Here is a 15,416-nt window from a genome sequence, read left to right as displayed (position 1 = left end):
GTTTTTTTATACCTGTGGATTTACCTGCGGATTTTCCGCTGCGAAATTAATTAGCAAGTCACTTCTTTTCCGCAGGTACCTGCAGTTTTTGCCATAGATAATGGTAAAAATCCGCAGTGACCAACTTGCGGAAAATCCGCGGTAAATCTGCGGTAAATCCGCGGTAAATCTGTGGCAAACCGCGGTTAAACCGCATGCGGATTTCCTGGTTTTGATGAGTTTTTTTACCGTGGGTATGGGATTCTTTAAGAGGGTCTGGATTTTTCTTAAGAAAAAGGCACTTTCCAGTGTGCACATAGCCTTACAGATCCAGCTGGGAAAGAAAAATTTAATGCTCACTTAGCGTCAGGAGATTAACATTACCTTCCCATGTGGAGCAGGGTGCAGAGAAGCCAAAATCAGATTAATCTTGTCTCACCCAGCTGGATCTTTAAATTTAGTTTTCTCTGAAACAATGGAGCATTTCAGCAAAAACCCATCCCTTGCTGCAATCAAGTAGTAAGGCTCTGATTCATGCTGCCCAGTTTTTGGACAGCATTAATCAAGTGACAGGTTCCCTTGAAATAAATTACCATCGCTATAGCAGAATGATGTAACATGAGATTGGAATGTACATATATTCAAACTATCCTTTCATATATTTCCACATGATATTAGCAATAAAAAAAGAGAATCACAACATAATTTGATCATAAACAACTGGTAAATAGGGTCCTCTCTGAGGAGCAGTGTAGTGAAGATGTTTCTGTGTTCTCAAGACAGCTTTTCTCCTTTCGCTTCGGGCTGTGTAGGTGAGAAGTTTTCATCACTACCAAAATGAATTATTAAAACTGTCTCCTGACAATATCCGAAGCAGCTTGGAAACCAAAGTATTCACGTTAAACATATTCATTCTTTTAAAATAGATTTTAAAATATATAATGACTATGACTTTTCCAAAAGAAGGCAGCAGAAAAATTGTGTAACGTGGCAGGGAATTTCTGGAGGATAACAAACATTTTTTCTCAAGAAATACCGGTATCTATCTAAAAAGGAAAATTTATCAACATTTTGTAGTCAAGATACTAATGTAAAGTGTTATTCTCAATTATTTCCGAATATCTTATACAGTTGCAACCAGAAGTTTACATACAATATCTAAAAAGACACATCTGCATGTTCTTCTCACTTTCTAACATGAAATCAGAATAAATCTTTCCTGTTTTAGGTCAATTAGGAACCAAAACTATTTATATTTGCCAAATGCCAGAATAATGAGAGAGAGAGAGAGAGAGAGAGAGAGAGAGTGAGCGAGAATGTTTTATGACATTTTATTACTTTGTGCAAAGTCAAAATTTTACATACATTTCAATAGTATATGATACTGTGCCGCCATGGCCAAACCAGGGTGTCACAGAGGTCTGCATCCATCTTTTTGGTGCAGATCTCACTCTCCCTTGGGGAGTTTCCTACACAGATTCACACCAGCCAATCAGGCCCCACTCAACCCCTCCCCAGGAAAAGGGAAGGGGGTGAGAGGAGCTTAGAAAGTGCAGCGTTTCAGTGGTAGTCAGTCTGCAGGAGGAGAGAGGTCTGGAACCAGCCCCTGTGTGGAACTGGGAAAAGTGGGAGTAAGGGCCTCAGGAATAGGCCAGCTGCTTGTGGGACCCGAAGTGGACTGGGAGAGGGTAGTGGCCCCCCGGTGCCGACTGTCGGGACCCAGTCTGGACCTGTGTACAAAACAGACACAGACATCAGGCAGGAGAACAACACCTGAATTACACGCACGGGTGTGGGACCCATCCTAACAGCATCTGTGGGCACCAGCTACCAGAAATTTGGTTTACAAAAGACTCTGAGTATTTCTTCCATCTGTGTTCCTGACCCTCTACATCAATACAGCTTCATCCAGCACCACGATCACCGAACTGTGAGTGTACTATTCCCTGCAATCCCTGCCACCACCACAACCCCCAACTGGGCCCCGGGACTACACCGCCCCTACCCGTGGAGGGGATCCCACCTTGCTGCTTCACACCATTAGTCCCGGGTACGGTCCCCAGAGGCAGCGGCGGTGCCACCATCTCATCACCGCAACCCACGGGTGGCATCACGGACAATCTCCCTTACCTAATCCCCTTTTTGCTGTGGAGCCTGGGATCACAGACCGGGTCACGCCACCGTGATACTCACAGAAGTGACCCCTTGGCCCGGATCTAAGTACCCCCTATCCCTGGGCGACACAAATTGGCGTCACGAACAGGATTGAACCCATCCACTTACCGGTGGAAGTGCGCCTTGTTCCGTCTGTCAGCGGCGTCCCGCTGAGGAAAAATCTCAAAGTCCGCCATTTTAGGTGCCAAAAACAACAGCTTGGTGCCTTCTTCCCCGAGCGGTGGGCGTGAAAAAGAGGCTTCACCCCCCCCCGGGAACGTGGGCGGAAGTGAAGCTCCGGAGGACCAGAAGCAAAAGAAAAACTTAAAAGTTGCTGCCGAGTACCAAGGGGGAGCAGCAAAAAGGCAGAGTTTGCGACATGTAACCAGGACTGTAAAGGCAGGGACACCAGGACTTTGCCTAATTCCGTTCCTGGACAAGCGAGCCGCAACTCCGATGACATCATCCCCGGCCACAACAGAGATGACGTCGGCTCCGGCAGTCCGCCCGGCCGCAACGGTGAGGACGTTGGCTCTGGCAGTCCACCCGGCCCCAACGACGGCAGCACCCGACCGGAAATCTGCCCCAGATGCGGCACCAGCCGCTCCCAGGTACCCCGTCACGGCTGTGGAGCAGCCGGGGTGCACCTGCAGAGAGGAGGAGCAGACCACTGAGCAATGGGGCCCTCAGCAGTTAGCGAGGCCAGTTGTAGCCGGCGTCGAGTGCATCCGAGTGAGCCTGGCTCCTGAGCAGGAGGCAGAGTACGGAACCCGTGCCCCATTCTGGGAATGGCGGCAGCCGCAGCAGTGGTAGCCGCATCTGTAAGTTGATCCCCGAAGTTAAGAGTTGAAGTTAAGAAAGTTTAAAGGACCCGCTCCTGCAGTAACCTCCTGCCTTTGTTGAACGTCCTTATGTTCCCGGGAGACGCCATCCAGCACACGGGTGGAAGGAGGAGGACCCTGCCCAACTTGTTGAACGCCGCTGCGGTTAGAGCCCCAGAGAGCGCCATCAGGGGTCGGAGCCCCTGGTGGAGGATGGCAAGGACTTAAAGGAGTGAGGACAGTTCCCATTCCAGAGCCCGGTTACCGTACCCGCACTGCAGGCAGTGGAAGATGGAGTCTTTCTGGACAGTGTCACCTTGAGTGAATGTGGCTTTGGGGACCCGTGCTTCCCTATGGTGGACTGTGGGAAAGTGGCTGGAGAAGGCTGCGTCGGCAGCAGAGTTAATGTTTGTAACGTTTAAGCAAACGTACCTCCCGATGTGGGAAGATGTATGATTGTAATGTTTTAACTTTTCATTATCCGTTTAAAAAAAAAAAGATAAACGTTGGTAGCTGGCCAGCCTGGGGATGGGCTGTGTTTTACCAAGGGGGAGTGTGCCGCACTGGCAAAACCAGGGTGTCACAGAGGTCTGTATCCATCTTTTTGGTGCAGATCTCACTCTCCCTTGGGGAGTTTCCCACACAGATTCACACCAGCCAATCAGGCCCCACTCACCCTCTCCCCAGGAAAAGGGAGGGGGGCGAGAGGAGCTTAGAAAGAACAGAGTTTGAGCGGTAGTCAGTCTGCAGGAGGGTAGTGTCCCCCCGGTGCCGACTGTCGGGACCCAGTCTGGACCTGTGTACAAAACAGACACAGACATCAGGCAAGAGAAGCTATGGAGTAGCTGTGGGCACCAGCTACTAGCAATTGGGTTTACAAAAGACTCTGAGTATTTCTTCCATCTGCGTTCCTGACCCTCCACATCAATCCAGCTTCATCGAGCACCACGATAACCGAACTGTGAGTGTACTATTCCCTGCAATCCCTGCCACCACCACAACCCCCAACTGGGCCCCGGGACTACACCTCCCCTACCCGTACACCTTGCTGCCCCACACCATCAGTCCCGGGTACGGTCCCCAGAGGCAGCGGCGGTGCCACCATCTTATCACCGCAACCCACGGGTGGCGTCATGGACAATCTCCCTTACCTAATCCCCTTTTTGCTGTGGAGCCTGGGATCACAGACCGGGTCACGCCACCGTGATACTCACAGAAGTGACCCCTTGGCCCGGATCTGAGTACCCCCTATTCCTGAGTGACACAATACCATTGCCCTTACACTGTATGACTTTGGTCAAACGTCAAACGTTTGGATATCCTTACACAAGCTTCTCACAATAGTTGGTAGGAATTTGGGCCCATTTCTCCTAACAGAACTGGTGTAACTGAGCCATGTAGGTCGCCTTGCTCGCACCAGCCTTTTCAGCCTTGCCCATAAATTTTCAATAAGATTGAGATCAGTGCTTTGTGATGGCCACTCCAAAACATTGACTTTGTTATCCTTAAGCCACTTTGTAACCAGTTTGGCAGTATGCTTCAAGTCATTGTTCATTTGAAAGACCTTTTCCAGCGAAGCTTTAAGTTCCTGGCTGATGTCTTTGTGATGTTGCTTCAGTATTGCCACATGAGCTTCTTTCCTCAGGATGCCATGTATTTTTTGATATGCACCAGTCCCTCCTGCAGCAAAACAACCCCACAACATGATGCTGCCACCCCCGTGTTTCACAGTTGACATTGTGTTCTTAGGTTTGAAAGCTTCTCCTTTTTCCTCCAACTATAACAATGGTCATTATGACCAAACAGTTCAATATTAGTTTTGTCAGACCCCAGGACATGTCTCCAGTAATTAAAGTGTTTGTTCCTGTGTGCATTTGCAAACATTAATTTGGCTTTGTTTATGTTTCTTTTGAAGTAATGGCTTCTTCCTTGCAGAATGGCGTTTCAGCCAATATTGATACAGTACTCGTTTCAATGTGTATAATGACACAATCTTACTAGTTTCTGCCATCATCTTCACAAAGTCTTTTGCTCTTGGGTTGATATGCACATGTCTGACTAAAGCACGTTCATCTCTGATACACAGAACCTGTCTCCTTCCTGAACGGTATGATGGCTGGACATTCCCATCTTGTTTGTACTTGCATATAATTGTTTGTACAGATGAATGAAGCACCTTCAGGTATCTGCAAATTGCACCCATGGATGAACCAGAATTGTGCAAGTCTACAATTCTTTTCCTGGGATCTTGGCTGATTTCTTTTGACTTTCCCATGATGCCACATAAAGAAGCAGTGTGTTTTAGTTGTGCATTAAAATACATCCACAGGTCCACAGGTGTGTTTCTAATAACTCCCATGTTGCCAATAAACCTATCAGAAACTTCCAAACACATGACATCATCATATAGGCTGTCCCGTATTGTTTAAAGGAATAGTACTGATAAGGCCGTAATTTAGGTTGATGCAATCTAGTCATGCATCCCTCTTAAACTGTCTGCAGTCCAAATTATGAGTCACTCGTGGTAGCATGCATAACCACCTTTCACACACACCAGAGAGATGTGCTCAGATATGAATAGAAAGTAAGACTGATTTATTTCCGGAAGTTGTACAAATATATATAACCTTATTGGCTAGGTGCCAAGAATACGTAACACGTCTCCTATTGGATAAAGTAGAACAGCTTATTCTGTGATATACAATTTACTGTAATGTGCTTGGTTCCTCATTTATATTAAGCAATGTCAGCATGATTCACTTGTCACAAGAATAGCCCAGACTGTCTGAGTTTTATGCCAAGAGATATGTGGGGTACAGTTCAAACACCATCTTAAATCCTGTTCTTTATGGATATCTCCATGTAACTCTTATATACTTATAATCGCATCCCTAACAGTCCCCCCTTTGGAGATAGCCAAAAAGTCTTTCCTTGCTTTTCCAGGTCTATTGATCTGTCCTAATGCCGATGGTTACCTCACTCACATACGAGATAACCCATCCCTTGTGGATGAATCTCCCCACCCAACAGACTATGCATAGGAAGCCAGATCCTGACCGTATTCTCTAGACTGTCCTCATGGCTATGTTCCGCTGGCCCACGTTATTCAGGAAGGGGGAACGTGGCAGTAGTCCTTTAATTGGCTAATATTTATCAGGGTTGGGTTCACTCAGAGTCCTCAGGCGGTAATGGTGGGACATCAAAGGTGGGATGTAGAGTCGTCTTCCAGTCCACATGCTTAGATATCATCATCCTGGCACAAAGTATCGGGTAGAAGAGGGAAGACAGCCATCTCCTGGTCTCAGGCAGGTCCGACATCTCTTTGTAGTGGAATGCATGGATCTTCGTCCGAAGAAAAAGAGTGAGAGAAGAGAGAGGAAGAGAGAGAGAGCGAAAGATTGAGAAGAGAGGAAGAGAGAGAAAGATTTGAGGAAAGAGAGGAAGAGAGAGAAAAAGAGAGAGAAAAAGAGGAGTGAGAGAAAGAGAAAAGAGAGAGAAATCTAGATCTGGAGGAGAAAACTCAAAAACGTGTATTAGGCACATGTTTAAACAAACAACAAGCTTAGTTGAAGTATCTGGGGGTACTTCTAAACAGGATTTCATAGGGTCTCAACCTAGTGATCCCTGCTGGGGTGTGTCTGACACTGAACAATGCAAGCGAAGACTCTCATGCCCTTGCCTTCTACACTGCCCCATCCTCCCAACCTTCCCTCTATTCTGTGGCTGGTATGGGGTGTGTAGAGTCAGTTCTGTGTCTAAGGCCTGCCATATCTCTTTGTCTGGCAGTGAAAGCAGGTCACTAGCCACTTTCTATGGTCTCCGGGAGCCCACAGCTGCACCCTATCTCAGTCCTCTTCTTCTTCTGGGACTTGCTCTTGTAGGGTCAGGACAACGTTTTTTCAAGACTTTCCATCCTTCCTTTCTTCTTCACATCTGGGTCATTCAAAAAGCACAGACTGACTGACTGTTTCTCTCATAAGTGGTCTTGGGACTTCTTTGGATGTTCTGTCAGTGAGGGCACTTCTTACTGCTTCCCTGGACTCCTCCAATGTAGGCCTCAACCCTGCTCACCGCGACTGTCTAGCAATAGCAAAGCTTCCATCCGTTCTTCTATGGCCTCATGGCGGCGTACAGTTCCATTGGCAGTGATCAAGTCTCTTGTCCTCCACAGAGTAGATGCTGGCTGCCATCTTGCAGGCTTCAGCGAGAGCACATACATCTGCTTCTTCACAGACAGGCATGCGGGTAGCGACTGCTCTATCAGCACAGCGTCTTCTGCTACCAGCACCATACCCATGTGGAACTGTCTTCTTGATGCACATCTTGATCCATCCGCAAAGGTGTTAAGTCAGGGTCCAAAGATGTATCCGTCACTGTATCGAATCCAGAGTTTCTTCTGCTATGCCAGAGTCGACTACCTCTTCCACCAAGGTGTCAGAGGTGGGACACTCCCCCCTTGGAAGAGGGAGAAGTTCAGCAGGATTAAGGACCCCACACCGAGAGATGGTGACTTTGTCAGGGAGCAGTGATGTCATACAGGCACTGATCTTCAACTGGTGCTTTAGGTAGGTGTTCAATCTGGCTGAGTAGTGCTCAAAGGGCTGCTGTCTTCTTCCATGGCAAACGGGTAGAATGACATCTGGGCTGGAGATGACATGATGATACTCTTCAGGTGACTGTAACTGTAACTCAGGTGACTGTGACTGTAGCTCATCTGTATGTGGGGTGATCTTGTAAGCTGCTAGATTCATCTCCATACGTCTTGCCATTTGAAGGAGGGTGTCATGGTCTTTACCAGCTGTAGTTGTTTGCATATGGGCTCTCAGAGACCTGATACAAAGGACTATACCCAGGTTTGTAAGAAAGAGCAATGAGTGTAACTTTGGGGTCAGGAGAACACTGAAATTCTAAAAACTAAGATCCCCTAAAACCCCGGGTAAAGAGAAAAGAGCACAAGAGGGTTTGGAAACTACCAGCAGCACCCCCTGACTACATATACACAACTAGGAAAAAGCAGTGGAGTGTATCTACTCTACCTCTCCTGTGCTGACCCTGTAACTGGGGGCCCTGCACTCTCCCTCATCTCGACGGTAGACCTGATGGTGGTCAGGGTCGGGCCTCCAGCGTATCCCTCTCTCCTGTCAGACCCTGCAAACTAAGACACAAAGGATTACTGGGTGCTGTCAACGAAAACCCTAATATATGCCAACTCCTGATGATCAATGTCCCCTTGGGACCACATGAACCTCCACCCTCTCTATCAGGGAACTCTTGTGCAAGACACCAGGCAGGATAACATACAAGTGAAAATATCTCAAAACCAGGCTAAGCAGCAACTGCCATAGGCAGAAAAATATTCACTGTCCACCAGGACTAATAGTGAGCAGTCTATATGGTCTACTAAATTGTATAACATACAGCAAAAACAAACATGCAAAAGTGAAGGGAAAAGGTTTCCACAGGACTATCAGCAATAACCTCTGCTAAGGTTCATTAGTGGGAAAAACTGCATATATGACCAAAAATGGAGTGTGTGTTTCAGGTCCCTGTCTCCCCCCTCTGCAGTCCCTACTATGTCAGCAATAAACAGAGCAGTGACTTTGGCTGCATAAACAAAAATGGGGAACTGGGTGTCGGCTGGACTAAAATGGCGTCTAAAGATGAACTATGTAGTGTCTGAGTTAAAACGTCCACTAAAGATAATTACCGATAAGAAACAGCCGCTAAAAGAGGAAGTAGGTGTTGGCCAAAAATGGCGTCTGAAGAGTCCTGGGAGGGAGTGACATGTATTGTGACATCTACATTCAGGAGGTATTCAATCTGTCACCGGGAATATGGATTATATAGGGACCCCTGGGCTGACCCTGTAACTAGGGACCCTGTACTCGCCCTCATCTCGACGGTAGACCTGATGGTGGTCAGGGCCGAGCCTCCAGCGTATCCCTATCTCCTGTCAGCCCTTGCAATAATATCCCCATACCATACCCCACCCAGGGCAGAGTGACAGAAAGAAATCTACATTCAGAACAGAAAATAATGGGGTGGGCTTACGTGGACACAGTGCTCCACAGACAGGTAAAATACACATAGTGTATTCAGTGTCATCTAACCTCCCCCCCTTTTGGGAGAATTCTCCATTTCAACATACATACATTCACAGGACACTGAAATGGAAACTAACACTTCCCTGTTTTTTTTTTTTTTCTTTCCTTTCAACTCTCCTACGGTGTTTCACACCAAAAACTGCGTACATTATACATAAAACATCTTCCAGTGTCACTTGGGTGATAAGGTACACGCACCCTCACTGTAAACCTGCAAACCTGGCTTCATTACTGGCCAGAAAGAATCCCCAGCTTTAATCTGGGTGAAAACATCTTTCAGGGAAAACTATATATGAGATATTATGTCAGAGAGAGAATTCACGATATACATACACCTCCATGAGAACGGTCTATCGAATACTCAATAATTCCGATTAAGACCAAAGTTTAGGGGTCTTCCCCAATGTATTCAATTCTAGATAAGAATACATTGACATCCACTAAAACAAGACCAGTGAATACGCATACAACGTTCAACTCACTGCTTAGCAGGAAAACCGTACCAGGTAACAGTCAGGGCTCTTTCACCCACTTTTTCCTTAACACTGCACCTGTACATCAGGTCCAAGGTATCAAACATCAATTATTGATGACACGTCACTCATAGGTGTATATATCTCAGTGTTCCTTCACAAGGACTGCAGCCTCTTGAGGCTTCCATGTCACATATTTAGGGCGTTCTTGTCTGGGACTATCGGAATAATGGTGCAATGCCATGTGTGGCCTGACGTCCTCAAATAAGGACAGCACCTGTGGTTTACCTCTACTAGGGATAGTGTTGGTGCCCCCCTCGGTGTCTTCTGTTGCCCCAGCAACAAATAGGCCAGTGGCCTTGGGACTGAAGATGGCTGGAAAAGGGAACTAGGTGCGGCCCAACCTGAAATGACGTCTGGGCAGGCTAGGGAGGGCGTTTGGTGGGCAGGGGGACAAACTACACAAGTCCAACCCTCTGAGGATGACATATAGGGTGGTGGGCATTGCTTTCTAATGGGCTTGGCCACTTCCTGAGGAGCCATTTTCTGAGCTGGTGCAATATAGAAATATCTACCATCTCTATCCCATTCCTCTTTCCAGGCCAATCTTTTAACGTCCTTTGACGTTCTATACCATGCTTCAGCATCCATAAGGAGATCTTTATCTTTCAAGATCCCTCGCTTATTTAACAAAACATCTTTCCATTCCTTCTCGTTCGCTTACTAATTCTTCTGCCGTTAACTTGACAGGTGTGGACTGATTAGACCCCATGCTTCAAGGGTATACGACCCAAAACTAACACGTCAATCTGGATGTCTGCTATGCCGTAATCCACTTCCTCTTCTGGACCATAGACTATACACATCCACAGAATACACAGAATTTCTACCTCAGTCCACAAACCACAACACAAACGAGCTGTCTTACCAGGAAGATGTGTCACGTGGGTGATAGATACTAAATTCACCCTCACTATCTCTTACTTCATGTACTAGTAACCTCTGTTCACACTATATACACCTTCTTTGAACAAATCCGTCCAGAACATCAATACTCAATGATTAAGCCTGACATCAAGGGTTTTCCCCAGTATATTCAATTCCTAGGTAAGAATACACTGACATCCACTAAAACAAGACCAATGAGTACAACTTAAACTCATTGCTTAGCAGGAACACCGTACCAGGTAACAGCCAGGGTCAGTCCCCCACTTTTGTAACTTTATACAAGACTGCACCTGTACATAGAAAACCCTTCCAAATCTTCTATCCCCGAAGATCAGGTCCGTCCAAGGCCTTATCAAACATCAACTATCGACCGGATTTATCACCTTCAGTGTATCTCACAGTATACATAAACAGTGAACAGTTAATTTTTCCAAGTTTCTCCCTCACTCATAGAAGAGACAGGTTCAATATATCAAAGTAGATTCCCGTGACACAACTTCCTCTTTTTGCATAAACCAGTAAGTACGAACAAAGTACATAGAACTTCACGGTTCTCGTAACCAGCAAGTATTCCACCTGCTGCAAATAGACAGACATCTCAACAGGTAGACACAGGTCAACACAATGACATAACAATAAGGACACTATATACACCATCCAGGTGGCTGATCTCACCTGCAGATATAACCATATATATTCATATATGCAGCGTATATAACAACTTCCTCTTTTTCCCTTGCAGTTGTCAGAGAAAAATAAAACATAGAACTTCTGCTTTTCTCCTAGAGCAGACAAAAACCACATTACATTTCATGTGATTTACAATTTATACAGACAGCTTAAGGTGAACCTGACCACCTTGGTGTGGGATCTCTTAGGACGGCTTATCTCATGCGAGATGGCGGTCATTAGGTGTCTAGACTGGGACAGCCCAACCCCCCCTTCGAAATGCAAGTACACGCATGAGGTTTGCAAGGTGAGATTATACAAATTTTCTCACCTGCGTTTGGAGTGTGCACCTCCACCTCTCGCGTAATTGCCTATCGACTGAAGGTGTCAGCACGGCCGTCCGCCATCCAGAGCTCCGTCCTAAGGTTCGTTGGGCGCCAAATGATAAGGCCGTAATTTAGGTTGATGCAATCTAGTCATGCATCCCTCTTAAACTGTCTGCAGTCCAAATTATGAGTCACTCGTGGTAGCATGCATAACCACCTTTCACACACACCAGAGAGATGTGCTCAGATATGAATAGAAAGTAAGACTGATTTATTTCCGGAAGTTGTACAAATATATATAACCTTATTGGCTAGGTGCCAAGAATACGTAACACGTCTCCTATTGGATAAAGTAGAACAGCTTATTCTGTGATATACAATTTACTGTAATGTGCTTGGTTCCTCATTTATATTAAGCAATGTCAGCATGATTCACTTGTCACAAGAATAGCCCAGACTGTCTGAGTTTTATGCCAAGAGATATGTGGGGTACAGTTCAAACACCATCTTAAATCCTGTTCTTTATGGATATCTCCATGTAACTCTTATATACTTATAATCGCATCCCTAACAGTACTCTTATAGTGTATGTAAACTTTTGAGTTTGAAGAAAGAATGCCTTAAAACATTCTATCATTCATTTTTCTGGCATTTGGCAAATATAAATAATTTTGGTTCTTAATTGACCTAAAATCGGAAAGGTTTATTTTGATTTGATGTCAGATAGTGAGAAAAACATGCATGTGTGTCTTTTAGATAGTGCATGTAAATTTCTGGTTTCAAATGTAAGTGCATGGTAGTTTCCCATAAAGGTAAATTCTAAGAAAGCTTAGCTTAGCTTCAGGGCTAAATTGGGCTACCTCTAAAATTATAATATAGATATGGGTCTCACTATAAGGCCATTTTCAAATGAGTGTATTGCAAATGCATTTGAACATGTGATTTATGGATGCAAATGTGGCACCCCTGAGGCCAGTCACCACAGGGTACTTCACCTGACTTAAGGTGCAGCGCTCAACCCGGATCCAGAGGCGGTTGGGGCCGGTTCCACTTACATAACTCATACACACACCTGGTTGCGTGGTCCAGACTAGCTTTGCATCAAAGGGGGTCACCAGCGTGGTTGGGTCCTTAGGACACCATCACACCTGGGATCCCCAATCCACTAGTGGTGGGAACCTGGGACGGGAGGAGCCACCACCTGGGGAAGTTAGGAGTCAACACAACAGTTGTAGGAGTTCTCCAGCAGGAGAGCAAGAGAGCAGTCGTGTTTTACCAGTGGCTCTGGTGGGACGCAAGTGTCGATACAGTCTCCAAGGGGAGAGCTTTATTGCTCCCTCAGGACCAGCACTGACAGGGTGCAGAATCTTAGGGTGGATTATACTCCAGGTTGTCCACCAAAATCTGCAAGATTTCATGTCCTTTTGGCCGCCACAGTTCTCGGAGCACAGTGCCAGATAGGATAGTCATATTCCAAAGCAGGCCCCACAACGGATCCGCGGCACCTGCATATGGGCAGGGACTACACACTTTTAAGAACCAGGGGTCCCCAAGAGCTTCAAGCCACAAGGAGCCAACACCAAGCACAAGCAGGAAGGGCTTACCATCCATTGCACCGGCTTTGACCTCTAAAGGATCCGGGTTCGATGGGGCCCATCACAGCTGGTGACCAGTACTTCCTGGGCGAGCGGCATAACTGAGTAAAACACTTGGAACCCGGCGCCGCCACCGCATGCCTCGGCACCCGCCATCACTACTCCCCTCATCATCCTCCCCAGAGCCCACTCCACCTGTGGGGAGCAGAAAAACCTCAGCTGCTACTACCATCCACCCCGGAGGACAGCGACAGCAGCGGCGGCTAATTCCCTGGCTGCATACCACAGGTGGCGTCACAGAATCAACCTCCACCATCATCCTTATTCCCTCTCTCTCTCCGTGGACACCTTGGGATCACGAAACCGGGCAGGGCCACCCATGATATCAGCTGACCCTCACCGGCCCGGTGACGAGTATTTTCCCACGACCTCCCTGGGGTGTTACACAAGTCCTAGCCTGAGTGTAATTCTAGGTAAATGTGTATGAAGCCATCCGCTTTAGTTCTCAGACTTACGTTCGGGCCTTTTCTTGCAGATGTAATATGAGCACACAAATGAATCCATAGTACATTTGTAGAAAACTAGACTTAAACTGTAATAGTGTCATTCATTTAAAGGTAATCTATCACTAGGCTTTTTTAACCTAACCTTTGAGCAACATAATGTAGGGGCAGAGACCCATATTCCAGTGATGTGTCACTGGGCTGCTGCCTGTAGTTTGGATAAATCACTTTTTACAAGCAGGAGAATATCAGTGAAGGACGACCATAGTAAACCTGTGGCCATGAGCTCTGTATAACGCCTACTCTATGAATCATTGGCAGCTTTCGACTATGCATAGTGGACACAGAAAGCTGTCAATCACTGGTGTAGGGGGGTTATACAGAGCTCAGCATTCAGAGGACTACAGCAGACAAAACTGATTTTTATCATAACTGCAGAAAGCAAATAAGCAGGTGATAGATTCCTGGAATATGGGTCTCTACCCATACATCATGCTGCTGTACGATGTGGTAGGAACAACCTGCTGACATATTCCCTTTAATACAATTAGCCCACCTTAAAACGGTACTTTTTTTTATATTGAACTCATTGTACTGCATTAGATATGTGTGAAAACTGAATAAAAACGTATACAGTCAATATATTGAAAGGTTAAAAAGTAAAAAAATGAAATGCATATAATTTACATCACATAAAAGAAGGTCTAAATTACAGTGAAATGTGAGAAGAAAGATCAAGGGCACAATCAAACCTCAAGCAATATATTGTAACTTTTCAGAAGTGAATGCTGCAACCTGCTGATTCTGCTTCAAAATTCCTGGCTTGGAGGATGAGCAAAGCAGTTGTATTAAGACTTTAGACTAGCAAATGATATATTAACATAGTGGATACTATTCTCCAAGTAATTACCATGTGGGGAGTGTTTTTATATAAAAAGGTTTAAAATAGGGAATTCCAGGAAAGACAGAAAAAAACAGAATATGGAAGAAATGAGTTTGGTTTCCGAAAACTGAGAATTGTTATTAAGTAGAAAAAGTAATTAAAGGGTTATTCCCAAAATCAAAAGTTAAAAGATGAACATGATTATATATGGTGATCTGTCTGCTGGGACCCTCAGCAGCCCTGAGATTAGATCTCTGGAATAGGGATCTGTAGCCAGGGATTGGCCATCTCTTCAACCAGGTACATTAACGGTGGGCTGCAACATTGAAGTACTAAGTAATCTACTAACCCCGGTATTTTGATTCCAGCCCACTAAAGTTTCTTCATACTCTTAATGTGGAGGTTTGTGTACAAACACGTCCATGACAATGCTGAGGCCCACATGGCTGTTTCTAATGCCCGTTTCACACGTCATTGAAAAACACTGATGTTCTTCACTGACGTGTAAAACACGCACATGTCCCTCCATGTTCTGTGATTCTTGGCACACGTGGGTTGTCCATATGCAATCCGTGATCCGTGATTGCATATGGACATTACTCACCTGCCTTCACTACTGCTGTCCATGGTGCTGAAGTCCTCGGGTCTGCAGCGTCCGCCCACCGATCTGTGCAGTACTTCCTGGTCGGCAGTTCCTGCTTTCATGAATATTCATGAGCCAGGCAGGAGCTGCCGAGAGCGGAGGCTGCACAGCGAATCGCAGGCAAGGCAAGTTGAAAATATTTAATATGTCCGTGATGTTCTGGTACGTGTTTCACGGATCACACACGGATCACACCATAGTATGGTCCGTGGGTCATCAGTGATGCCAGAAAAAAACTGACTTGTCTCCATGCAGAAACACGGTGTACGCTGCATGGAGACACGTTCAGTGAAAAATCACTGATGTGTGAGCAGACCT

At 45.9% G+C, this 15,416-nt stretch overlaps 1 protein-coding gene across 1 annotated transcript in view; it reads right to left on the bottom strand.

The window, feature by feature from the left end:
- IMPG1 (interphotoreceptor matrix proteoglycan 1) overlaps window positions 1–13,633 on the bottom strand; it is a 601,870-nt gene extending 588,237 nt beyond the window's left edge. Inside the window, exon 1 of the mRNA XM_075341503.1 lies at window positions 13,585–13,633. Coding sequence (XP_075197618.1) covers window positions 13,585–13,633 — 49 coding nt within the window. The remainder of the gene's footprint in view (window positions 1–13,584) is intronic.
- Window positions 13,634–15,416: the final 1,783 nt, after the last annotated feature.

Source organism: Anomaloglossus baeobatrachus, chromosome 3, assembly GCF_048569485.1.
Source record: "Anomaloglossus baeobatrachus isolate aAnoBae1 chromosome 3, aAnoBae1.hap1, whole genome shotgun sequence".
NCBI classification, from domain to species: Eukaryota; Metazoa; Chordata; class Amphibia; order Anura; family Aromobatidae; genus Anomaloglossus; species Anomaloglossus baeobatrachus.
This window is presented reverse-complemented; position numbering and strand designations above follow the sequence as displayed.